Raw genomic sequence first — 25,841 nt, 5'->3', positions numbered from 1 at the left:
CTATGACTTAGGAATCACACTTTAAAAATTTACTCTAGCTTTGGGAAACACTTGGACGTGTACACGTGGAGATGTGTATAGGATTGTTCATTGCATCATCATTTATAAGTAAGAATTTGGATGCAATCTAAATGTTTAACAGTGGAAAATGTGTAGCAGCTTTGAAAGAATGCTGAATATCTGACAAGAAGTGATCTTCAATATACTCTACCATAAGGGTCTATTGAACCTAACTTCAGTTTCTTAAAGGCCATTTAAAGAACAAAGTTTACTTTTTTCCCTTTAAAAAGGAGAGTGAAACTTACTCTGTCTTACACTTACCATGTGGGTTTATTGGATTCTTTTATAAATGTAAGATGCATTTTGGGATCTTTAGTGATCTTATTTTTTCTATATCTTGGAACATTTTGTTATTTCATCATCCTGAGAATTGTTTTAACATTGTTTATCATTTGTTTCAACTATACTATAAAAGTATAAAATGGGCTGGGTGCGGTGGCTAATGCCTGTAATCCCAGCAGTTTGGGAGGCCAAGGCGGGCAGATCACAAGGTGAGGAGATTGAGACCATCCTGGCTAACACAGTGAAACCCCGTCTCTACTAAAAATAAAAAAAAATCAGCCAAGTGTGGTGCGGGCGCCTGTAGTCCCAGCTACTTGGGAGGCTGAGGCAGGAGAATGGCATGAACCCAGGAGGTGGAGCTTGCAGTGAGCTGAGATCACACCACTGCACTCCAGCCTGCAGCCTGGGCGACAGAGCGAGACTCCGTCTCAAAAAAAAAAAAAAAAAAGTCTAAAATGAAAAGAAAATGGGAGAATGATGATGCAGAGGTGAGGAGGGAAATCACTATCACATCATCCGTTTTCTTATTGTATTGCCCGTGTTACATCATCTTCCAAGAAGGTTTATAAAAGAAGAGTGCAGATGCCACAGTTGGAGTCTGCTTCTAACTTTCATTGAACACAGTTGAAAATTCAGAATTTTTCATTGTTCACCCATAAAGGCAAAGAGAAAAAAATTGACAGAAGGCCTTTCATAATTATTAGGTTCATCAGATGATGAATGTGAAGAGAAAGAAACCAGTGCCCTGGATATTCATGGTGATGGTGAAATTTCATGTATCAGCAAAATCTGAGATTCTGAATGCTCAGACAATATCCTAGGTGAATTTTCTCAAACTCAAGGATTGGTGTGTGAATAATATATTTGTAAGGGCAAAATGAACTCTGTTATTCTCGTCCAGTTAATCATTCAATAGGAAACATTCATCATGGAATATTTGGTGACAAGAACCTGGACTGTCCTGTTTTGCTGAAAGACGTGATAGTATTCTTCTATCTTTTATAATATTTATTCATTAAAATTTACTTGATACAATTTATAGGTTATAATTTATAGACAGACAGGAGATTGAAAGGATATAGATGATGTAGAAATAAAGGTACTCATTTGATTATTCTAATTGGTGTTGATAAGTCAAAAATGAAAATATTTTGCAATTATGGAGCAAAACTGACATCTCTTTAAGAAAATTATAAGCTTTAAAATATTTTGAAAACTTCAAGTATTTATATTTTCGTTGATACAAATGTGAAAAGAATCAGAAATAATCTGCTCTAGAACCTATTAGAAATGTATTGAAATTTGGAATTTAGTATTTATGAATGAATATGTTCCAGATGCATGCTTGACAGCTGATGAGCAATGACCTTCAGAATGTGTTACCCATTTCAGATATATATGCCTTGAAAACCAGGAGAATATGGAATAAAACTTTGAGATTTACTGTGTTTAAATTCTTATTAAAATCTGTCATGAGGTTTTTTTTTTTTTTTACTATCCCCTTATTCTCATTTCTGTAAAATTATTTGTGAAATGACTTTAAAGGAATATATTATATCCAGATAGTAAATGGTGAAATCTATTTTTTATGTATGTACTGAGAGTTAAAGTAAACTATCGAATTTTTTAAATTACAGAATGATATATTACAGTATGACTTTTCTAAAGAAATCACAACCAGTATGATGCATACATAAACATAAATGCACAGAAGAAGGTTGGAAAAGGTAGACAGCAAGCTGGTCTCAGTAGTAACATCTGGGAAGGAGAGCTGAGAGTAAGGCAGGGCTCAGAGGGTCTTGACTACACAGCTAAAGCTGTAGATAAAACAGATATAGAGGTCTTTAAAAAACTTAAAGAACAACAAGGCCAAAATATGATTCTTGTATCCAAGTAAAAGATACAAAAGACCATAGAAAGATGTTTTAATGAAACAACGTATGAAAATTTTAGGTCATTTCGTTTCCAAGTCCAACACATAGTTTAATAATTACATCTAGAAATAATTTTATGTGATTTGCTTTATTATATTCATTAATGAAAATAAGTAGCAATAATCTGAACTGTTATCTTTACTAGTGAAAATATTGGTTTGATCTCAAACAATAATAGAAAAATGAAAAATAAAGCCCAGCATGGTGACATGCACCTATAGTCCCAGCCTCCTGAAGAGGCTGAGGCAAGAGAATCACTTGAGCCCAGGAGCTTGAGGCTGTAGTGTGCTATAATTGTGTCTGTGAATAGTCACTGCACTCCAGCCTGGGCAGCACAGTGAGACCCTGTCTCTTAAAAAAAAAAAAAAAAAAAGATCTCGTAAAGGTAAACTACAAGGGTGAAGCCATTTATAAGACTCTTCTAAAGTATGTGCTTCATTGCACAATTATTATAATAAATATTTTCCCAATTTTTATTTTATAGTTCAAATTTAACTTTTATACTCAAGGTTTTATTCTGGACATATGTTCTTAAAATCTATGTTTAAAGTTTTGTTTTCTGTCGTACAAACAGCACTGAAATTTTTCATGCTGTCTTAGTTTTTTTTTTTTTTTTAAGGCTATTTCCATGCTTAGTAAATTGAAACATACTTCTTTTTGCAGACCAACTGTACAAGAAGAAAGAAAAATCATAATAAAAAATGGAAGGCATCCTGTGATTGATGTGTTGCTGGGAGAACAGGATCAATATGTTCCCAATAGTACAGATTTATCAGTAAGTACCATATAATACAAAACAATAAGTCAACATAACATCCCAAACTTTTAAATACGAAAGAAACATTTTTATAATTAAAAGTTACCCAAATTTCAACTTTGGCTTTAAATGGGCTAAGTCTGGACATAGTTTTATATTTACCATCAAATGTGGAATTGGTGCTATTTCCAATGAAAGATTATCAATAGGTTTAGTAACTAAAAGTTTAGTTCTAATTAGTTATCCTAGGTAACCCAATAAAAATATTTTACATTTGTAAATACCCAATATGCAAATAGAGTTGGAATAATACCATAGTTTTTGCAAATTCATATTAGCATGTAGTGTTCCATCCTTTGTACTGTGACTATTTTCAGATGTTCTGTGAAAGAATCAGAGATGCCTTTGCAGATTCCAGTGATGAGAATTTTCATTATAGGGGCTGTATTTCTCTTACATAACACGAATGATCCTGAATACTTAATTTATTTAACACATACTTACTGAGTGCCTATGTCTCAGGTAATGAAGCGAGTATTAGGAACAGAGGGTGGTAAGCAAGACAGAAGTCTTCCCTGCCCTCACAGAGCTTGTTGTATAGCAGAGAAGACAGGCTAGTGCAATACAGCTTAGTGCATGGCATGTTGGAGGAGACCAGGATGGCCTGGGGATAGGTAGCAGGTTAACCTAACCCAAGGGCAGGGAAGCATTGAGGAATGTTCCCCAGGGATGAGATACCAACTGAAGAATGAGTCGGTGCAAGCCATGGTATTGTTAGGGGAGTATTCCAGGTAGAAGAACCAGCACGGCAGTTGTTGGAAGTGAAGCATAGCAGGATGAATTCAAGGAACTGAAAGACGATGAGTGAGGTTGGAGTGCAGAGTGTAAAGAAAGAAGTGTTCAGAGATAAGGAAGAGGCCAGTTTACTTATATGAAGAAATTTACATTTTTCCCCCTAAAAGATTAAGAATACTAGCAAGAGAGTGATAGAAGCTGGGGAAAAATAGTGAGGTGGTGGCAGGGTGTGTGAGTTCCATTGTCAAAGCTAAATGGAGCTGGGCACTGAAGTGGTAAGGATTGATCTTATTCAATAATACTCCTGCAGTAGGGAAGAGTCCGGTGTGAATTGAACTTGACTTCATTTTGGCATAGATGACTGGGTGTTTTAAAGGGAGTATGAGGGAACAGGGAAAGGGAATGAGCTGGGGGAGGAGAGCGAGTGAGGTGTGGTTATGTGAAACCCATGTGGGTTTACTAATTGTTTGCTAATACCACATTTCAAAGAGTCAGCTCTCTGGTCCTTAAAAAGACAATTTTGGGTGATAGATTTACATCCCAGAGGGGCAGAAAAAGTCTTTATAATTGCAAGCTTTCTAAGGTAACTGTTCTAAGAAGGGCTTCAGCATCTGGCTGCCTGTCACCAAATTTTGACTGGAATGGTGAATCCTGGCAGCACCAAGCTTTCTCAGGCAGGTACTTTTAGTGGGGCTGGGGTCATCCTAAGGATGCAGCCTTGAGCTGTTAGAAACTATGCTAGTGGGCTTGCTTCTAAGTAGGGAGGGTGGACAAAATCATTTTTATTCAAAGTCTGTGGGTTTTTATAGGTCAAAGTTGAGAACTAGTCCAGAATAGGGCTCAGAGAAACCTGATGAGAATTTGGTCAAGGACATGGGGTAAAATGGGATGGTGATGGGTCAAAAAATTAATATGTAGGGAGTAGTTATGTGAGAGAGAAGGTATTAAAGAATAAAATGCCAGACTTTCAGATATCAGATGTGGTGGTCTTCTGGGTGATGGCAAGATCCTATGTATGGCTATAGAAGGTGGGTAGCAGAAGGGAGAAGGTCTTTGGAGATGAAGAGATCAAGGAACAGAGTTTGGGAAAAAGTTGTCCACGTGAATGTTGAAATCTAAGATAACAGCAAGATTAGCCATAGAGGACAACAAGGATCCAGGTGTCCGAGATTGCAAGGAATGGTGATTGGGAATTGTGAAGTTTATAGATGGCTTAGATTGAAGACAGACAGTGGTAAAGCCCTAAGGAAGCAAAGAAGAACTTCTGAACCCTGAACCCTGAGGTATATGGTCCATGGTTGGATGTGGCAGAAAAAGGTCAGCCCCCAAATGAGGGAGCTGCAGGGGAATAACCAACAGCCAGCCAGGTTTCATTTTAGTGTATGAAGGAAATGTTAAGCAAGGTGGTTAGAAACAGAAGTACTAAGGAATTTTTCTGAGGACAGTGAAAAATTGAGATGTAGGGGAGCATTTGGAATGTAGGTCAGAGAAAGCTCAGAATAGTAGTGAGCTGGGACTGTAACAGAGTATTCTACCTCGGGCTGTGAGCAAGGGTGGCAGAGATGTGTGGCATTGTGCATTTGGCTGGCCATGAGAGGGAGATGTGAAAGGAAATACTTTGAATGACATCTAGTTTAATATTGCATTTTCATATCGTAACAAGACTTGTTGGTAGTATACAATGCATGTCTTAGTCTGTTCAGCTGCTGTAACAAAATATCATAGACTGAGTAGCTCATAAACAACAGAAATTTATTTCTCAGAGTTCTAGAGACTGGAAAGTCCAAGATCAAGGTACCAGCAGATCAGTTTCTGGTGAGGGCCTGTTTCCTGGTTCCTAGATGGCACCTCACATGGTGGAATGGGTAAAGGGTCTCTTACCCATGTACTCACACAGTGGAAGGGGGAAGGGGTCACTCTCAGGCCCTCATGAACTTATCATCTCCTGAAGGCTCCATCTTCTAATACCATTGCCTTGTGGGTTAGGATTTCAACATACGAATTTGGGAGAGATACAAATATTCATACCATAGCAACCTAAGACCTGGTGTCTATAAACCTGTTCATTCGTATTAGGAAATTTTTATATTTATTAATCAAATAAGTTAATAAGTACCAATCTTTTTACTGTCTTTAAAAAGAAGACTATGTCTTTGGGAGGCCTAGGCGGGAGGATCAGTTGAGCTCAGGAGGTCGAGACCAGCCTGGCCAACATGGCGAAACCCTGTCTCTGCTAAACATATAAAAATTAGCTGGGAATGGTGGCGCCTCCCTGTGATTCCAGCTACTCGGGAGGCCGAGGCAGGAGAATTGCTTGAACCTGAGAGGCCACTGCACTCTAGCCTGAGCAACAGAGCGAGACTCTGTCTCAAAAAAAAAAGAGACTATGTCAACATAAGAATTTTTTTTCAGTTCTCATAATACCAGTAGGATATGGCTTTTCTTGAGAAAGTAATGTAAGTTAAATATAAACTAAGCAACTAAATATTAGGACTATAAGTCTCTTAAAATAATTTCCTGTTACTGTTTCCATGCCCATCTACTTGACCCCAAGAATATTACCCCAAGAAATTGACTTCTTTCTTTCTTTCCTTTTTCATTCTTTTCTTTTAAAAAGTAAGTTACGCTTTAATAAAACAAGATTTGAAGAACTAAAATAGCCTTCTGTCTAATTACAATAATGTTTTAAAGAACATTGAACTCTTATATTTAAATCTTTACAAAATAAATGGAGTAATTTTTTTTCCAAGCAGGCATCTCAGAATATTCCAGAATATTCGTTTCTATTACATATGCTTTTTCTAACTTGAGTAGGAGTTGATATAGAACTGTTGCTATGGTGAAGTGCATTCTATTTTTCAGGGTAAAAATTTATATATAGGGATAGTGTTGAGAAAGAACTTACGTAAAATTCAATTTAAAATATTTTATGAATGTTAATTATAAAATATACCCTGAAAATAATTTCAAAGTTAAATGACATTGTTGTTTTTGATGATCATGGGGTTTTAAGAACTGGTGTTTTGTAAATGTAATTAAGAGTATACTTCTCTGTATTCTGTATTACGTGAACTTATTATAGTGCTTCTGAATAAGCCAACTTTCTGCCCGCTTTTCCTCTCCCAGTTTTAAGAATACTTTTTAAAACCCTCTTTCTTTTTTTCCTCTTCCTTGATTCACTGTATAATCCAAGCATTTATACATGTGGTCACCACTGGAGCTTCCTCCTCCAATCTGCCCACCTCCATAGATTCTCTACTCTGCAGCCACAAGGCTTCTGGAACCTGCCATGCCACTCTCCCTTTTGAATTCATGCTTCACACTCCAGCCAGATTGGAGTTCATGCCGTTCCCAAGTCACTGTGCCTCTGGAACTTGGCAGATGGTGTTCCCTCTGCCTAGAATGTCATCTTTCCCCACCCCAACCACTCCCGCCTCACACACTCCCACATCCACCCACCAGTCACCCACCCCACTCCCCAGCTCTGGCTTGTTCAAGTCTTGCCTTGGATGTCAGCTCTTGCACTCAGCCTTCCTTTGCCCAGCTGGGATGGGTAGCCCTCTCACATACCCTTGCCACTCTGTTTCTCCACATCTCAGTACTTATTCTGCCAAATTATAATCATTCTTTTTTTTATCTGCCTTTCCCAGTGGACTGTAAGCATGAAGCAAACAGGGACTGTACTCTGTCACCTATGTGTAATCCCTGGATCAGTCACAGTTCTCTGGCACATAGCTGGCACCTAATCAGATTGATTAAATCAGTAAGGATTAGCTAGAAGCCTTTAGCAGTCTCTAAGTCTCACTTGAAATTTTTGCCTTTTATTTTCTACACAAAATGTTATTTTTCAGGATATTATATGGGGATTTCCCCAATTTACAGAATAATTTTACTGTCAAACTAAAAGGGAAATTTGGGATCTTTTAGTGTAACCACCTCTTCATACTTCTGAGTCAACTATGGTTCAGAAAGGGGAAATGATCTGCCAGAAGTTACTCAGGTTGCGTCGTCTTGAACTGTTTCCCAAAACATAAACATATTTTAAGGCAAGCCAGTGCTTTCCAACCTTTTTCACTTTGCATCATACAGAAAATGATAATATTTTAATGGAACACCGGATTAAAAGGAGAAGGAAGAGGTTGCTCAGACGCCAAGGAGGCTGGCCCAGGGACTGTGGCTGCCCCAGCCCCACCCGCCACCTGTGGGTTAAGGGGTCAGTGTCTTGGCCCCTGTCACCTTGTGAGGCAGCCCAGGACTGCTGCTTAGGGAAAACCCAGCGTACCCACTGCAATCTCAGCTCTGCCAGGATTGTTTGTTTGCTAAACCAAATGACTGTTTTTTTAGTGGATGGATTTTCAACAGCAGTTAAAGTTGGGGTTTTCAGTTCATTTGTAAGGTTTTTGTTTTTAGTATAAATAATATAAATTTCAACTGATGGAGAGGGAGGGGAGAGAGTGGTTGACAGCTTCTCAGTTTGTTAGGTGGGAAGAAAATGAGTCAAATGTGCAGAACAGGAAGATTCCCAGGAAGCGCTCGAACCCTGTAACTCTCTGGCCCAAGCGGAATTCACCGCCCAGGTGTTTTATTGCTGGGACAGGGTAGACACTGAGATGCTAGTCACAGTCCCTTCTTGTGAGATCAAGATGGGCCTGGGGTGCTTCAGTCGTTAGCTCCGCATGTGGTATGGAATGGGTGCTCATGCGTTTGTTACATGAACAAGTGCTTGAAGCTCGTAAAGATGAGGACAGACTTCCCAATTCCTTCCCTTATCTCAGTACAAATAATGTCTAGCTGGCCCAGAAATACTTGCTTTGGCTGTATAAAAGTTTAAAAAACTAGTTACAGTAATATTCATAAGCTGTTGGCAATTTGTGCCTAATTACCAAGCAGAACAGTAATAATGTATTCCATAAAATATGTCTGAGCTTTAAGCTTGATTTAATTCCATGGCTAAATTACATTCTCATAGATTATGCTGTAAAGGTGTTTTTCACATAGCATGATCTTTGAATCATGGGCCCATGGATTAAAATTCTGGGAAATATTAATGGCAATTGAATGTTGTTTTCCTGTCAGTCCTTTCCTCTGGTTCTTCTCTCTCCTGCTTCTGAAATAATGGATAGAGAAGAACGTTTGTCTGATAAAGTGTTCTGACCTGCACTGCTGTCTGTGCTCACAATGGCCCTCCCCTCTCTTCCTCTTACCTGTCTGCATTGATTGGACTCACACTCTTCCTGCAGGACCCAACAAAACACTGCCTCTTCCTGAGGGCCTTCACCATCCTCTGGCCAGAAAAAATCCCTTTCTATGTCAGCCCTTTCTTTGCTCTGGTTTTAAAGTTCTCACGTACTAATTTTGGTACACAGGTGTAGTGGGAAAGCGGCTCACAGTGGTGGGAGATTTAAATTCAAATCCTGCTCTGCTCTTGTTTCACTGTCATTTTGGATAGACTGTGATACTCGCTGGGTCTTGGTTTCCTCATCTATAAAAGGAGGTGAGTGAGCTGGGTCACAGCCAGCCCTCACACCCAGGGGAATGTAAATTGGGCAGGATCCAGGTGTTGGAGGGATTTAAGTCCTGACTTTGGCATCTCAACATGCAGCTGGTGCTACTCTCCAGCCTCGTTTCCCCTCTTTTTGTTTCTAGTTCACCTTGGGTTAAAAGTGCAAAGATTTGGCTGAGAGCTTGTCTGGAGGAGCCTTTAACTCAAGAGTCTCTTACCATAACCTGCTGTTGATTGACATTTTCGAGGAATAGAACACTTTGAAACTACCAACCTTTTTCTAGCAGTCTGTAGCTCTTATAAAAATAGTTCTCCTGTAATTCTTCTTTAAAGGTAGTTGTCAATATTTATACCTGTCAAGGAAGATAGCACCTTTTTTTTTTTTTTTATGGAAAATTAGCTTTTCAGGTCTTAGAAATTAACGTGACAATTTTATTTTTTTTTTTTTCTGCTGTACATCTCCTGACTTTAGGGATATTATGACTGTCCATCATTCTAGTGTACTCAATGATGAACACACAGAGCTAAAGCGTGTCTTCTCCTATTTAGTAGTGACTGATTCCCTGTCGTTTGGCAAGCGTCCCCATTGAGACAGGTCAGAGGATGAGCTTCCCTTAACATTCCAGTTCTGCGACTTAGTTGTTTTACATTGCTCGGCAAGATATTTAGCTTCTCTAGGCCTGTTTCCTCACCTCTATAATGGGAATCCAGTAATATTAGTATCACCCTGTGATGCTGTTTTAAGAACTAAATGAGGTGATACATATAAAATCATTAGCACAGTGCCTGGCACTTGTTATCTGTGATTTTCTTATGATACCTTGAAGTTTGCCTTTTATTTTTAGATCTTCTCTTCCCCCACAGAAGTTGACATTCTATGTGGAAGTTGCTTAGTTATCACAAGTTTAGACTCACTGTTTAGATACTGGATAAACAATACTAAGATCTTATTGATTGATGATATTCAGACAGATATTGCCAATACTAAAGTGAGCACTTAAAAGAATGTACTTCTAGTCTCTGCATAGGTTCACCAAGGCAGTCCTCTCTAGTGCTTATCCAGAAACATAGTCCCTTCAGCACGATACTTCAGCTTTTGTTTGCTGTCATTCCCAGTGGGCTCCAGAGTAGGTGGAGAGGTGGTTATTGCCAACTTTCGGATTCTGGCTATTTGGTTAGAACACTTACTTGTACTAACTGGTCTTGTAGATAGATTTTATGTGTCTTTTATATCTGGGAACCCTTAATGTATGCTGCCTCAAATACACATGATCCTTGCTAAAAGAGAGATTAACACATTAGATGAGTGAGATTTCTTGACCATTTCCTTACTTATTGTGTCATCTTGGGAATTGTGGAAACACGGGAGTCATATATTCCTGATGGATTTTTATAGAGAATGCAAATGATTGTTTTTGAAATGTAAACATGGTGGAAATATCCGCTGTAATGCCTTTCGTGTATTACATTCATCTCTTTGATCTATTTATTGGGTGCCTTCTTTGTGCCAAGCCTTGTTCTAGGCAATGGGGATGAACTAGAAGACACGGTTCCTGTTCTCATGAGAACTTACTTTCTAAGAGTGAGATTGATAATAAACAAGCAAGAAAATTCAGGTAATTTCAGAGAAGGTTAAAACAAAATAAAATGGGCTGATGTGATAGAGAATGACAGAGCAGAGGGGCTTCTGTAGGTTGGGTGGCCAAGGAAGGTGTGTCCTGGGAGTTGATGTTTGAGTGTAGACCTGTAGAAAGGCCTTAAGGCAGGAACGAGCATGTTGTATTCTGCCAGGTGGAAGGAGAGCAGAAATCAAGTCTGGCTAGCACCAAGTGAACATGGTGGAGGCAGACATGGCCTTTAGACAATGACCTTTAGACACTCAGAAGTGCTCTGAGGATCTGGATGAGGGCTTTTAGCAAAAGACAAGTTCTGTTTTACTTTTTATGACAGTCACTCTGGCTGCCCTATGGAGAGTGGATTGTGGGCAGAGGAGAAGCAGGAAGACCCAGCATGAGCCACTACAGTCACGTCAGGGCAGTGGCAGTGGGCACGGAGACAGGCGGTTTTATGCACCTAGAGGACCTCCTGATTCTTCAGTCTCGTGTCTTTTTTCCCGCTGGTGTTTACTAGAGGGCCTGGTGTACAACTTTATCTCCCACTGGCGGTCTCTTAGGGCTTATTAGGAAAGCCACCATGTTGTCACCTACAAATATTTGAGTTTAGTGGGTTGAACACATTTAGCTCCTAAAGCCTTGAAGTTAGTTCTTCTTTGACATCCTCAAATCCTGGGGTGAGGAAGTGGGGCTGGAAAAAATCTGTCTCCACAACAGTATCCCCAAGTCTGACCAGGTTCACCACGCACCACTTTTCCCAGGTACTTCATGCAAACGATTTCCACAACTTCTCATCTTTCAAACAAATCTGGGACAGAGCTCTGGTGCCAATTTAATTCCTGCTCTTTCATTCCACCCAGGGCTACATATTCAAGCAATGTACCTGAGTTTAGGGTAAGAGACCATTTAATTCAGCTCCCTGATTTTAGAGGGGAGGAAACTGAAGCCTAGAGAGGTGCATTGGCTTGCCCAAATTCCATATGAGAAACCACCTTTCTTGACTTGTGGGCCAATTCTTTATTCATATTTATACTTTTATTTTCACACTCTGTCACTTTCTTGCTTATCAAGGCTCTCATAGAAATTGACACCACAGTGAAAATTTTTGTATAATACTTGACATAGTATGCATTCAATGAACAAATGGTTGTTAGTATTCTCATTGCTGTAGAATCCATTTACAAATAAGTGTTAGATTGAGATTCGAAGTACAAAGAAAGGGAGGAAATTGCTCCTTAATTCCAAAGACAGCCACTGTTAACATTTTGAAATGTTTCCTTTGTCTTTCTTTGCAATTTTTAAAAAAAAATAGCCATTTTTTATACAAAAAATTTTTATATCCTGCCTTTTTAGTTAATATTATAACATGAATATTTTCCTATATTCTTAAAAAGTCTTAAGGTAATTTGTAATGGCTTCATGGTTTTCAACAATATGGATATACCATAATTGCCCTAAAAGTTTCACTGTTTTACCTACTCTTTGCTGTCATGAATAATCCTGCCATGGTACCTCATGGAATTGATTCTTTAAAAAAAAAAAAATGGGGAGCACATAGTAGGTGTATATATTTATGGGTAGCATGAGATGTTTTGATACAGACACAGAATGTGTAATAATGTTACCCTCATATGAGGGCAACTGGGGTATCCATCACCTCAGGCATTTATCCTTTATGTTACAGACAATCCAGTTATACTCTTTTAGTTATTTTTAAATGTACAATAAATTTTGTTGACTATAGTGACCATGTTGTCCTATCAAATACTAGATCTTATTCATTGTATGTAACTATATGTTTGTACCCAGGGACCATTCACCCTCTTCACCACCTACCATCCTTCCCAGGCGCTGGTAACCATCCTTCTACTCTTTATCTCCATGAGTTCGATCGTTTTAATTTGTGGCAGGCTTATTTCACTTAACATAATATCCTCCAGTTCCATCCATGTTGTTGCAAATGACAGATCTTATTCTTTTTTATGGCTGAGTGGTACTCCGTCGTGTATATGTACCACATTTTCTTTATCCATTCATCTGTTGATGTACACTTAGTTTGCTTCCAAATCTTGGCTATTGTGAATAGTGCTGCAATAAACATGGCAGTGCAGATATCTCTTCGATATACTGATTTCCTTTCTTTTGGTTATGTAGAGCCCTGGGACTTTAAATGAACATAGATGGTAGTCAGACAGTGGTCACCATGGGCCTTGGGTGAGACCCAGTGTTGCACTGGATTCAGGTCTGACCCGGTGAGCATTGAAGAATTAGGTATTTATTGTAGCCTTCACAGTCTAGCTTGTTTGTACTTCTCCTTGGGAAGGCTTTCCAAGTATTCAAAGGGACTTGGGTGTTCTGATCTAAATCTGTGGTCACTGCAGCTGTGTCTGCATTAGGGGGCACCCTAAGCCCAGTAATGCTGTAGCTCTTGTAGACTCTTAGAGGTACCACCTTGGTGGTCTTGCATACTATTCTGGAGAATTCCCTGGATTTCTAGGCAAAGACTCTTGTCTCTTCCTTTACTTTCCCTCAGACAATTGGAGCCTCTCTGTTTCTGCTGAGCCACCTGGAGCTGAGGAAGGGGTGACACAAGCACCTCTGTGACCACCACCTCTGGGACTGCACTAGGTCTGACCTGAAGCCAGCACAACACTGGGTCTTACCCAAGGCCCATAGTGACCACTGTCTGACTACCACCTAAGTTCACTCAAAGTCCTAGGATCTACAGTCAGCAGGTGGCAAATCCAGCCTGAAGGGCTATCATTGTTTATACCACCATGCCTGGCAATAGTGAATGAAACTCTGGGAGGGAAGTAATTAATTTGACCTTGATGATATGTATATGATTAGGCAGTCCTGTTCTTTGTTAGCCTTCAACAATAGGGATCTTTTTGGTCACTGTCACAGGAGTGAAGACAGAATAACTTACCTTGTAATGTTTGTTTTCTGATACCTTGGGCCAAAAGACCCACAGGAATCCACCCATCATCTCCAGAAAGTGAAGTTTTTATTTGAAGTTTGTTCTAGTCTAACAACTTTCATCACATTTTGTGTTTCAGTAGTTGCCAAAGCAAAGCACTGAGTGTGTTGGTATTTCCCTTGCCTGCTTCAGCAGTGTCTGGCTCTCAAAAGTTGTAGTCTTGGTACCTAACCTCAGACCAAAATAGCCAAGAGCGTTAAAACTGCTATGTGGGTTGGGAAACATAGTGATCAGGCAAGTCATTTTAGAAGGGATGGTGGAAAAAACTTCTCCATACACTTAAGTCTTCTTAATATTATTTTTGACTTTTCAAGCATCTAAATTTCCTCTAATGTACACAGTTAAATACTGAAATAGACATTATAATTTATTTATTAGAAAATTTGAGATATTCTACACTTTACATTGAACTTGTATCATAGAACTTTTAAATGATGAGGAATCTAATATTTTTTGTAACTATATAAGTCTAAGGAGATTACTTAGAGTAATTTTTTGTCTTCACTTTCAATATGATGCTCCCCTCCCTTTTTTTGAGATGGAGTCTTACTCTTTCGCCCAGGCTGGAGTGCAGTGGCTCGATCTTGGCTCACTGCAGCCTTTGCCTCTGGGGTTCAGGCGATTCTCCTGCCTCAGCCTCCTGAGGAGCTGGGACTACAGGTGTACGCCACCACGAGCTAATTATTGTATTTTTAATAGAGATGGGGTTTCACCATGTTGGCCTGGCTGGTCTCAAACTCCTGACCTCAAGTGATCTGCCCGCCTTGGCCTCCCAAACTGCTGGGATTACAGGCATGGGCCACTGCCCGGCCTCAGTATGATACCTTTTGATGACAACAAAAGCCTTAACTTTAATGAAGTTGAATGTATCAGTCCTTCCTTTTATGGGTGAATGGTGTTGTGCCTTAAATAAGGAATTCTTTCAATCCCTGAGATCTTAAACATATTCTCCTATAATTTTTTATCAACATTTTAAAGTTTAATTTTCAAATTTAAGTCATTAATCAATCTACTCAGAATTAATTAATTAATTAATTAATTTTTTGAGAGAGAGTTTTGCTCTTGTTGCCCAGGCTGGAATGCAGTGGCGCGATCTTGGCTCACCGCAACCTCTGCCTCCCGGGTTCAAGTGATTCTCCTACCTCAGCCTCCCGAGTAGCTGGGATTAGAGTCATGCACCACCACACCCGGCTAATTTTGTGTTTTTGGTAGAGGCGGGGTTTCTCCATGTTGGTAGGCTTCTGTCGAACTCCTGACCTCAGGTGGTCCACCCACCTCAGCCTCCCAAAGTGCTGGGATTACAGGCGTGAGCCACCGTGCCTGACCCATAATTTATTTTTATGCATGATATAAGTTAGGAATCTAATATCTTTCTATATGGGTAATCAGTTGTTTTGTACCAATTTTCAAATCATCCTTTTCCCATCAGTTTATGGAATTATTTATCATATATTAAGTTTCCAAATTTTTATGGGACTGTTTTGAACTCTTACTTTTCACTAGTCAGTGTTTGTCTGTAAGCCAGAATCACACAAGCTTATTTACTATAGCATTATAATAACTTTTTACATCTGTAGGGAAAGTTCTCCCCTTCTATTTTTCTAATAGAACTTTCTGACTTCTCTTTAGCATTTGCTCCTCTCTTTATTTTAGAATCAACTTACTCGGTTAATTGGGGGAAAAAATTTGAGTTTTTTTCGGAATTGCATTGACCCTATAGATCCATTTGGGGAGGAGTTGACATCTTTGTGATATATATGTGAACATATGAGTATGTCCCTCCATGAAAACAGTAGATACAGTGAGTCCTCACTTAACATTCTCAGTGGGTTCTTGGAAACTGCTGGCTGGGTATGAACTCTTACACCTGTAATCCCAGAACACTGGGAGGCTGAAGTGAGAGGATCACTTGAGCCCAGGACCAGCCTGGGATGGGGAGACCCCATCTCTACAAAAAAATTACCCAGATGTGATGACACCCACCTGTGGTCCCAACTACTCTGGAGGCTGCGGCAGGAAGATCTCTTGAGGCACAGAAGGTTGAGGCACAGTGAGCCATGTTTGCGCCACTGCACTCTTGCCCAGGTGACAGAGCAAGACCCTATTTCAAAAAAAAAAAAGGAAATAACTGCAACTTTAAGTGAAATGACATATAATGAAACCAGTTTTACCATAGGCTAATGGTTATAAACAAAGTTAAATTCCTATGTCATATTTCTGGCCACAGAAAACATCATCAAACTTCTAAATACCCAACACACTTCTAATATTAAACATTGAAATAAGTATGAGCTATATGTTTAAGAAATATTAATAAAAACAAATAAGATTGTTGTATACATAATTTTTGGTAAATCAGGGAGTGACAGAGGTCATAGTGATGGTGGGTTAAATCAAGGAGTAAATGTTTGTGTAGTGAAGATTGTTAAGAAGCACCTCCTACTACCATGCAGCTCAGAAACAATACATATGGCAGACTTGCTTATCACTTTTGTGTTATATCAGTTTATTGTCATGCATTTGTATGATTATCACATACCTTATGAATTTTTACTTGACAGTCATTTGTATTCATTCATTTTCCAACCCACTTATTCCATTTCAGAGTCATAGGTAGCCAGAGCCTATCCTGGCAGTGCAGGGCACCAGGCAGGAACCAGTCCTGGACAGGATGCCATCCCATCACAGGGCACACTCACACACACACACACTCAGACCGAGGCTATTACACCAATGAACCTAACTTGCACATCTTTGGCATGTGGGAGGAAACTGGAATACCCAGAGAAAATCCACACAGGCATAGGGAGGATGTGCAAACACAGTGCCCTGGCTGGGAATGTATTTTTCCTTATTAATTTTGTAATAAAATGACATTGAATGAAATGACATTATTTGAGGACCTGCTGTATTTTTATTTTGGTTTTAAGTCCTTTCAGTAAAGTTTTAAAGTGTTCTCTATAAAGGATTTTTACATCTTTTGTTAGATTAATTACTAAGTACTTTTTGTTAGTATATAGGTCATATCTTTTTTACAATAGTCTTATAATTATTTGCTGCTCTTATACAAAAATACAGCTGAGTTTCCATCTTGATCTTAAATCTAGCCATTTTGCTAGAGATCCTGTCATTAATTATAATACTTTGTATTATATATGTATAATACTTTGTATAGAGATTGGTTTTCCTTGTGGGCAGCCAATGACAATGACAGTTTTGTTTTGTCTAATGCCTTTTTATTTCTTTTTATTGTCATGTTTTTCTATCTGGGACCTCCATGAAAATGTGGATTGAAAAGACACTCCATGAAAAGTGTCTTGATTGACCTAAGGAAAGGTTTCTACCATTTCACCATTAAGCCTGTGTTTGCTGCAGGTTTTTGGTAGCTATCCTTGACCTGGTTGAAGAAGTTGTCTAAGGGTCATTTTGTTCTCTCAGTCACTCCCCACTTACTGGTGGATGGTGTCAGGAAGAAACCTGTTTCCCAGCTAAATAAACATTGTTTAAATATTAGAACTGTGAAGTCTAAATTTTTATGTGATATTTTTTCTATATATACAACGAATTAATTTTTGTATATCAATTAGTTCTGAAATCCTAAAGTTCAAATAAACTAAAAACTTCATTCTGTATTAAATTCAGGAGAAATAAAATGCTCAAAGAACACATACACGATTGTATAGTTTTAAAAGCCAGCAGTTTCTGTGTAGTTCAATATAAAAATGTTACTCCTTTTGAAAATATTGGAAAGTGTCAGACTTGCTTGTTCACTTTGGGTAATACATCTTTTTCACCAATGTATATACAATTTAAATTCAAAAGAGAGTAACATTTCTATTCATGTAAATGCCACACACATTGTTTTACTCATCAAGGCCTTCAAATAAGTTTCACATCTGACTTTGGCCCAAGCCAAATGTATTTTCATTTGTTTTAGTTCATTTCTTCTTTTTCAGTTAATTCATTTATAGGGCATTGGGACTTCATGTGGCTACTTTGGGCATCTTTTATTTTTAAGAATTTATGATTTATAAAAATGATTAGAGCATTTATAGTTTCAAAGGAATTTCATATATATTTTCTTAATTGTTTTAAACTTTACAAAATGCACATAAGGCTAGGATTTCTATTATTATTAAATCTTACAGATGAGAAATGAAATGTATCTAACCAATGGCTAAGCCAGAAATGGAACCTCAGTCTTCTAACTCTAAACGGTATTATAATATGCTTTACCACTAGAAATCTGATTTATTAAGTTATTTTAGTTGACCAAATTAATACTTTTAAATAACACACTGTCAAGTTACTGATTCTCACTGCATGAAAAAGCCAAATTGAACAGTAAGTATAAATTCTCTTATCTTTCAAGGTATTGGAAGGCTTAAGTTTTCTACAAAATAAAAAGTGTGTATTTTTTCTTTTTTTCTCATATCTTTTCTAAACTACCATTTAAAAACATTTCTATTTCTGCATTTCCATTGGTCACTCTCATGTGCTTGTTGAATTTGGTAATCCTGTTTGAGACAGCTCCTTTAACAATGCTGTCACAGTTCAGGGAGCCTTGGCATGACATACGTAACCTTCTGTATGGTATTCTCTCTGGCATTACATTCTTACATTACATTCTCTCTGGCATTGCATTCTTTCACTTTCCATTTTGTACTTTTCTCTCTTGCTTTATTTGTATGTAGTGTTCTGAAGTCCAAGTAACAAAATGTCATTTGGAAGTTATGTGAATTATTCGTAAATTACATAAATATGTTTGTAAGGAGTTATTGAATTGTTCGTGATGGTGATCCATGAAATAACTAAGAAAATTTGTTTGATTTTTAATGATTTCAGCCAATGAAAAAGTATAGAAAACAGTATAACAGACACCCATTTACCCATCACACAAATGTCATAGAGATTGACGTTTTGTAATATTTAGGAGTTTTTTTAAGTAAATAAAAAATTACAGATACAGCTAAGGTCATACATAAATAACTGCTATTCCTTTTTCTCCATCTTCACCTCTTAACCTACATGGTAACCATTATCCTGATGTTATTTATTATCCTTATGCATGGTTTTTATTCTTTTGTTTGACATATATATATATACTAGCAGCATATAATCTTTTGTGTATTTTAAAAAATATACATTAATGTCTCACTGAGCCCTAGTATTCTGCATTGTAAATAATTGTTTTAATAATTGTACAAGTAGATCTATTTATTTTCCTAACAATAGACAATTAGATTATCTCTATTTTTGTCAGTTATGAATACATACAAACAGTACTACAGTGAACAGTTTTATACATGCCTTTTTGAGCACTTGTATGTTTCTTGGATAGATATTTAAAAGAGGAATTGCTGGGTCATCTAGACCAATGTACACGATCTTTAACTTTACTAGGCATTTCCAAATTGCTCTCCATATCTTCCCAGCACACTGTGTTGAAAAGACTGTCCTTTGTCTACTGTGCTGCAGTGTCACCTTTGTCATAAATCAAGGAACTGTATACATGTCAGTCTGTTTCTGTGCTTTCCGTTCCACTGGTTATATATGTATATTATTGTGCCAAATCACGCTTCTATAATTACTATAGCATTATAATATTGAGTCATCCAGTTCATGAACATGGTATATTCCTTCACTTAATTGGGTCTTCTTTAATTTCTTTCGATAATGTTGTGTAGTTTTCTGTGTAGAGTCTTGCTCATTTTGTTAGATTTATTCCTAGGTATTTGATTTCGTTTGATACTATGGTAAATTGTATCATTAAAAATGTTTTATTTTGAATTACAGGTTGAGCATTCCTAATCTGAAAATCTAAAATCTGAAATGCTCCAATGAGCATTTTCTTTGAGCATCATATTGTTGCTCAAAAAGCTTTGGATTTCAGAGCATTTTAGATTTTATTTAGAATGCAAATATTTCAAGATCCAAAAAATTGAAATTGGAAACACTTCTGTCCCCAAGTGTTTTGGATAAGTGATATTCAACCTGTATTTGTTGCTAAAATATAGGGGAAAAGTTGGTTTTTGAATACTGAACTTGTATCTAAAGTTCAGTTTTTAAAGATTTCCTTGGATTTTCTGGGAGCTTACAATCATGACGTATAGGAATAATGAGTTTTATTATTTGCTTTCTAATCCTTATACCTTTTATTTTTATTTCCCTTTCCTGCACATTTTTTTCTTTTCTTTTCTTTTTTTTTTTTTTTGAGATGGAGTCTTGCTCTGTCACCCAGGCTGGAGTGCAGTGGCGCGATCTCAGCTCACTGCAAGCTCTGCCTCCTGGATTCACGCCATTCTCCTGCCTCAGCCTCCCGAGTAGCTGGGACTACAGGCGCCCGCCACCATGCCCAGCTAATTTTTGTATTTTTAGTAGAGACGGGGTTTCACCGTGTTAGCCAGGATGGTCTCAATCTCCTGACCTCATGATCCACCCGCCTCAGCCTCCCAAAGTGCTGGGTTTAAAGGCGTGAGCCACCACATCCGGCCTCATTTTTTTCACAAGTGAATGTTGAATTTTTTCAAATGCTTTCTCTGTGTTATAGGAGATAATTGTATGGTTTCTTTATTCTGTTAATGTGGTGAATTACATTGATTGGCCTTTGAATATTAAACCAACTTTGTATTTCTCGAAAGCTCTAAGTGGTTTATATAACCTTAGATTGACTTATTAATAGTTTGTTAAGAAGTTTTGCATGTATATTTATGGGTGAAATTGGTCTGTAATTTTTCTTGTAATGTTCTTATCAGGTTTGGATATCAATGTTCTTGATATCCAAATCTGAAATTATTTGGGAAAAATTCTTGTTCACTAGAAGAAGTTTTGTAATATTGGTGCTATTTCTTTATTAAATGTTTGCAAGAATTCAGTAGGGGTGTTCTCTGCATTTAGAGTTTTTCTTGTGGGCTTTTACAAATTTAATAAATATAGGATTGTTAGGTTTTCTATTTCTTGTGTCATTTTGTGATTTTTAAAAAAGGAGATAAAGACATATTTAAAAAGAGATTAAAGAGATATAAAATATTTGATCATGTCAATATTTGATTATTTTATGACAGGCTTATTTTTTAATCTCTGTAGAATTCATTTTGTTTTTATCATTAGTTTTATCATTGTTTTATGACATGCTTATTTTTTACTCTCTGTAAAATTCATTTTATTTTTATCATTAGTTTTATCATTCTGCTTATATGAAACTACTTTCCAGGTTCTTACTGTGTTAAGCTCTTTCTGTCACAAGAAACAGATATACTCAAGTTCCTTCAAGTAATGGAGATGTATTAGGTGCAATATAAAGCCATATGGTGCCATAAGAAAAAGGAATTACACAGGAAGAGAAAGATCTCTAGCACAGTTTGGCATTAGGGAGACTGGAAATGTGTAGCGAATTAGAATACGATACAGCTTTAGGGATGGAACAGGTTTTCTTTTTATCCCCCATTAGCAACACTTTATAAGGCTTTACTTTGATACCCAGTTGTTTATGTGAAGTTTCTCACTTCATTTTGGCTTTTATCTTTCCTTCCTTTCATTACTAACTATCCTTTTTACTCCTAGTCTAAATAATTTTTCATCATACCTTTTATTTTCTCATAACTACTTACTCATGATCCCCGGTGCCTTGTGGCCTATTTCTGTGATTCTTTTTAGCCTCTCTTCAAGTTACCAGGTAACTGAACCTCTCTGATTCTCGGTTAACTCCCAAAAGATTATTTGATTGGCCTAGTTTGAGAAGCTTTTATGCTAGGCCCATTGGCTGGTTCTGGCTTTTTTTTTTTTTTTTTTTTTTTTGAGATGGAGTCTCACTTTCACCCGTGCTGGAATGCAGTGGCGTTATCTTGACTCACTGCAACCTCTACCTCCTGGATTCAAGCGATTCTTGTGTCTCAGCCTCCTGAGTAACTGGCATCATCACACTCAGCTAATTTTTGTACAGTTGGGGTTTTGCCATGTTGGCCAGCCTGGTCTCAAACTCCTGGCCTCAAGCGATCCACCTCCTTGGCCTCCCAAAGTGCTGAGATTACAGGTGTGAGCCACCATGCTTGACCGGCTTGGCTACTCTTGACCAGGCAGCTATTGCCAAAGGGTGGGATTCACATAGCACAGAGCATGGATGCCCTGGGCTAACTCCTCTGCCAAGGGCTGTATTTGGACAATTTCCCTTAGCGGGATGTGTACCTGGAAAATACTATAATTGATCAATACAGAGAAGTTCTAGAAAATTAAGTTGTTGCAAGAGTTATAGTTCTGCCTCCTCCACGTGCTCTGGTGAATGCTAGTAAATAATTAAATGCTGATAAACCAATGTCTAGAATTTGATGTTATAAATATCTTTTAATAGTCATCTACCTGTAACTGAAAAATTGCTGCCAAAAATTATATGTGCTGCCAACCCCAAATAGGGCCGTGGGCAATTAGATGTGTAATACCTGTTGTTTTAAGATGGACAAATGAAAATTGATAGACTTTAAACGTAAGCAATAGGTAGAACATGCACATAGGCAGATTAAAAAATGCTTACTGAGAAAGCCATAGCAGTTATCCACTTCTGGTCTTATTTCCTTTTTAATACCCAGGAACAGCTGTATGTACTGCTAAGAATTTATTTTTCTGCAATATCACACAGTTCAGGTTGAAGGACTCTATTTAAAAGCTGGACAAAAACCACCTTCTATTTTCTGTTTTCTTTGCAACTATGGCCATGAGACACAGTTCTGGTCAGTGAAATGTAAGTGTTCTGGGAGGATCCTGGATTCTGGAGGACCGCTTTCCTTTTGTGATATTTATGCTGCAAAGTAATGTTTTGCCTAATGCCTTTCCATTTATGAGACAATTGTGGATATTATCTAAAAACGTTTCTGGTACAATAAGTGAAATTCCTTTCTAATTTTTAGGAGGACTCAGAGAGAGTAATGATAATTACTGGACCAAACATGGGTGGAAAGAGCTCCTACATAAAACAAGTTGCATTGATTACCATCATGGCTCAGATTGGCTCCTATGTTCCTGCAGAAGAAGCGACAATTGGGATTGTGGATGGCATTTTCACAAGGTAAGTACGTTAATTCAGTTTGAATATATTCTTGAAAATAAGTCAAGCCCACATTATCACATGAATTTTCCTTTTGTGTACATATTTAGATGCTCTTAAAGCATTCAGCATTTAGGAAAGATCAGGCACGGTGGCCCACACCTGTGATCCCAGCACTTTGGAGACCAAGGCAAGAGGATCACTTGAGTCTAGGAGTTTGAGAGCAGCCTGGGCAACATGGAAAAACCCCATCTTGACAAAAAATCAAAAGATTAGCCAGGAACCTGAGGTGGGAGGATCACCTGAGGCTGGGGAGGTTAAGGCAACAGTGAGCCAAGGTCCCACCATTGCACTCCAGCCTGGGCAACAGAGTGAGACCCTGTCTCAAAAAAAAAAACAACAAAAAAAACTATTTTTATCATGACTGATAATACTAGAAAGAACTTAGGAGTTAATTTTGTCCAGTAGTTTCCAAATTATTTTTAGTTATTGAGTTCTTTTTTATTTTATTTTATTTTATTTATTATTATTATTATTATTTTTTTTTTTGAGATGGAGTTTGGCTCTTGTTGCCTAGGCCAGAGTGCAGTGGCACTATTTCGGTTCACTGCAAGCTTCACCTCCCCAGTTCAAGCTATTCTCCTGCCTCAGCCTCCCGAGCAGCTGGGATTACAGGCACCCGCCACCACGCCCGGCTAATTTTTGTATTTTTAGTAGGGACAGTGTTTCGCCAGTTGGCCAGGCTAGTCTGGAACTCCTGACCTCAAGTGAGCCGCCCGCCTTGGCCTCCCAAAGTGCTGGGATTACAGGCATGAGCCACCACACCCAGCTGAGTTATTATTTTGAAGAAAACCTTTTATAGAAAATAAATATTTAAACAGATAAAAACAGATCTGCTCTGTCTTCCAGGGGTAGAAGGCTTGGAGACTTGGCTGTTAGTCTTTGTAGAGCACAGTCTGAAAACTAGTCCATCCTTCCCATTTTAGGTGCAGACCTGAGACAAACTGCAAAAGGCATTGGACCGAGATCATTTTGTTGATATCCCTTTTTACTCTACGAACATTACATGCAACTAAGTCTTACCCTCAATGTGTGAACCTAAATTTTATGCCATGTTACGAATATGAGTGAAACATCCTGGTTTCACTAAGGAGAATTCACAGTTTAATCTGTTTAACACCTTCTGATTTATCAGTTCTTAAAGCATTGTGTATATGTCTTACATGTACATTTCTAAAAAGTAAATACAGTCTCTGTGCATAGTCAATCTCTGTGTATAGAGTGTCTGAGTTGTTGTCCAGCTACATAGTTATATAATATTTGACTATGGAATCAAATCAGAATATATCACATGCTAATATTGATATTCTTGAGTAGACACTAAAATGCTTTAAAACTTCATTTTCCATCTGAGAATGAACAAAGTACCCTGAATTCTGTTTGATGCCGTGTCACCAAATAGGTGTTATTCTGATCCCCATATATGTTTAACTCAAAATAAGAAATTTAAAGAGTCTTTCTTTAGTTCTTAAGGCTGTAATTCATTTTCTATTTTATAAGAGAAACAAACCAGGTATTTTATTTTGGTTACAGTATTAAGGAAAGTAACAGAGATATTTAGTGAAGAAAAAAAAAGAGAAAAAAAGAAAAAAAGTATTGGTCAATATAAGGGGATTTACCTGGAAGGGAATCTTGTTACTGAGCGGAATATCAAGATTGTTTGTAGATACAAGTAAAAGAAGGGTTTATTTTTGTCATATAAGGAGAAGGCTGGAGGTGGGTAGCTGCTTCTGGTGTTTCAGTGGCTCTGCCATTTCACTGGCCTTTCCCTCAGAGTTATAAGATTGCTGCTGCAGCTCCAGGCATCACATTCCTATTCACATGAGGTAAAAAGGAGACGGGACTGCCATAGCTTTCCCCACTGCCCCTCTGTTTGTTTTTGTTGTTGTTGTTGTTTTGTTTTGTTTTAGGACATCAGTAGGTTTTTAGGATCCTCCCAGAAAACTTACATTTCAGTGACCAGAAGTATGTCTCATGGCCGTAGTTGCAAAGAAAACAGAAAATAAGAAGGTGGTTTTTGTCCAGCTTTTAAATAGAGTTAAGCACAGTAATTGGGAATACAATCAGTGGTAATCAGAAAATAGTTTCTGTCATAGGGTGTGAAATCAGTAATAATAGTAACAGCTAAACTTTATGATATCTTTACAATATTAGTGTAATATTCTTATCAAGGTACAGGCACTGTTATGTGCACCTTATATAGAGTACTTTATGTAAAGTACGTTCAGCGAGTACATGTCTAAGCGTGCTAAACTATGCTAATTTCAAGAAATTGGAGCATTTATTCATTCATCCAACATATACTAAATGAATACCTAACATATGGCAGTCACTGAGAATACAAAGGAACCACAGTTTTTGATTTCATGAAAGCTACCTAGTGGAGAAAATCAGCATTAACCAAATAATCACATGCAGAAATGTGAAACTGAAGCTATGACAAGTCTATGAAGGCTATATGCAAGATGCTGGGTTAGGCTGTGATCCTGGGATATGACCTGATTGGGGGCATCAGGGGAAGGCTTCCCTTAGCAAGTAACTTTTGAGTGCCTATCTGAAGGATGAGTGTAAGAAGGAAGGAAGAACATTTCAGAGAGATCATGTGCAAAAGTCCTTTAGCATAAAAAACGTAGACAATGAGTGAAGGCTGGTCCTCCAGGAGAGCAAGATTCTAGGTGAAGCATAGCCATGTTAGGAGTTTATCCTAAGAGCCATGGTAAACTGTTGAAGAATTTTAACCAGGATTTTGCATGATTATGTCTGCATTGGTTACACTGTAAAGAACGTCTGGAGAAAAAACCAAGTAGATCAGAGGAACCC

The 25,841-nt window shown here is 37.9% G+C and overlaps 1 protein-coding gene across 6 annotated transcripts in view; it reads left to right on the top strand.

Annotated features, from left to right (window-relative positions):
- Positions 1–25,841, top strand: part of LOC105475067 (mutS homolog 3) — a 227,046-nt gene that overhangs the window by 133,381 nt on the left and 67,824 nt on the right. For all 6 annotated transcript variants that reach the window (XR_011624887.1, XR_011624888.1, XM_071098741.1 and 3 more), the window contains exons 19-20: positions 2,940–3,051; positions 22,825–22,982. Coding sequence is in view for 4 of the 6 variants with exons in the window: in XM_071098741.1 (XP_070954842.1) it covers positions 2,940–3,051; positions 22,825–22,982 (270 nt within the window). In the remaining 2 variants the exon portion in view is untranslated. The remainder of the gene's footprint in view (positions 1–2,939; positions 3,052–22,824; positions 22,983–25,841) is intronic.

This window comes from Macaca nemestrina, chromosome 6, assembly GCF_043159975.1.
Source record: "Macaca nemestrina isolate mMacNem1 chromosome 6, mMacNem.hap1, whole genome shotgun sequence".
Lineage (NCBI taxonomy): Eukaryota > Metazoa > Chordata > Mammalia > Primates > Cercopithecidae > Macaca > Macaca nemestrina.
The sequence above is the reverse complement of the archived record's forward strand: the minus strand, read 5'-3'. Positions and strand labels throughout refer to the sequence as shown.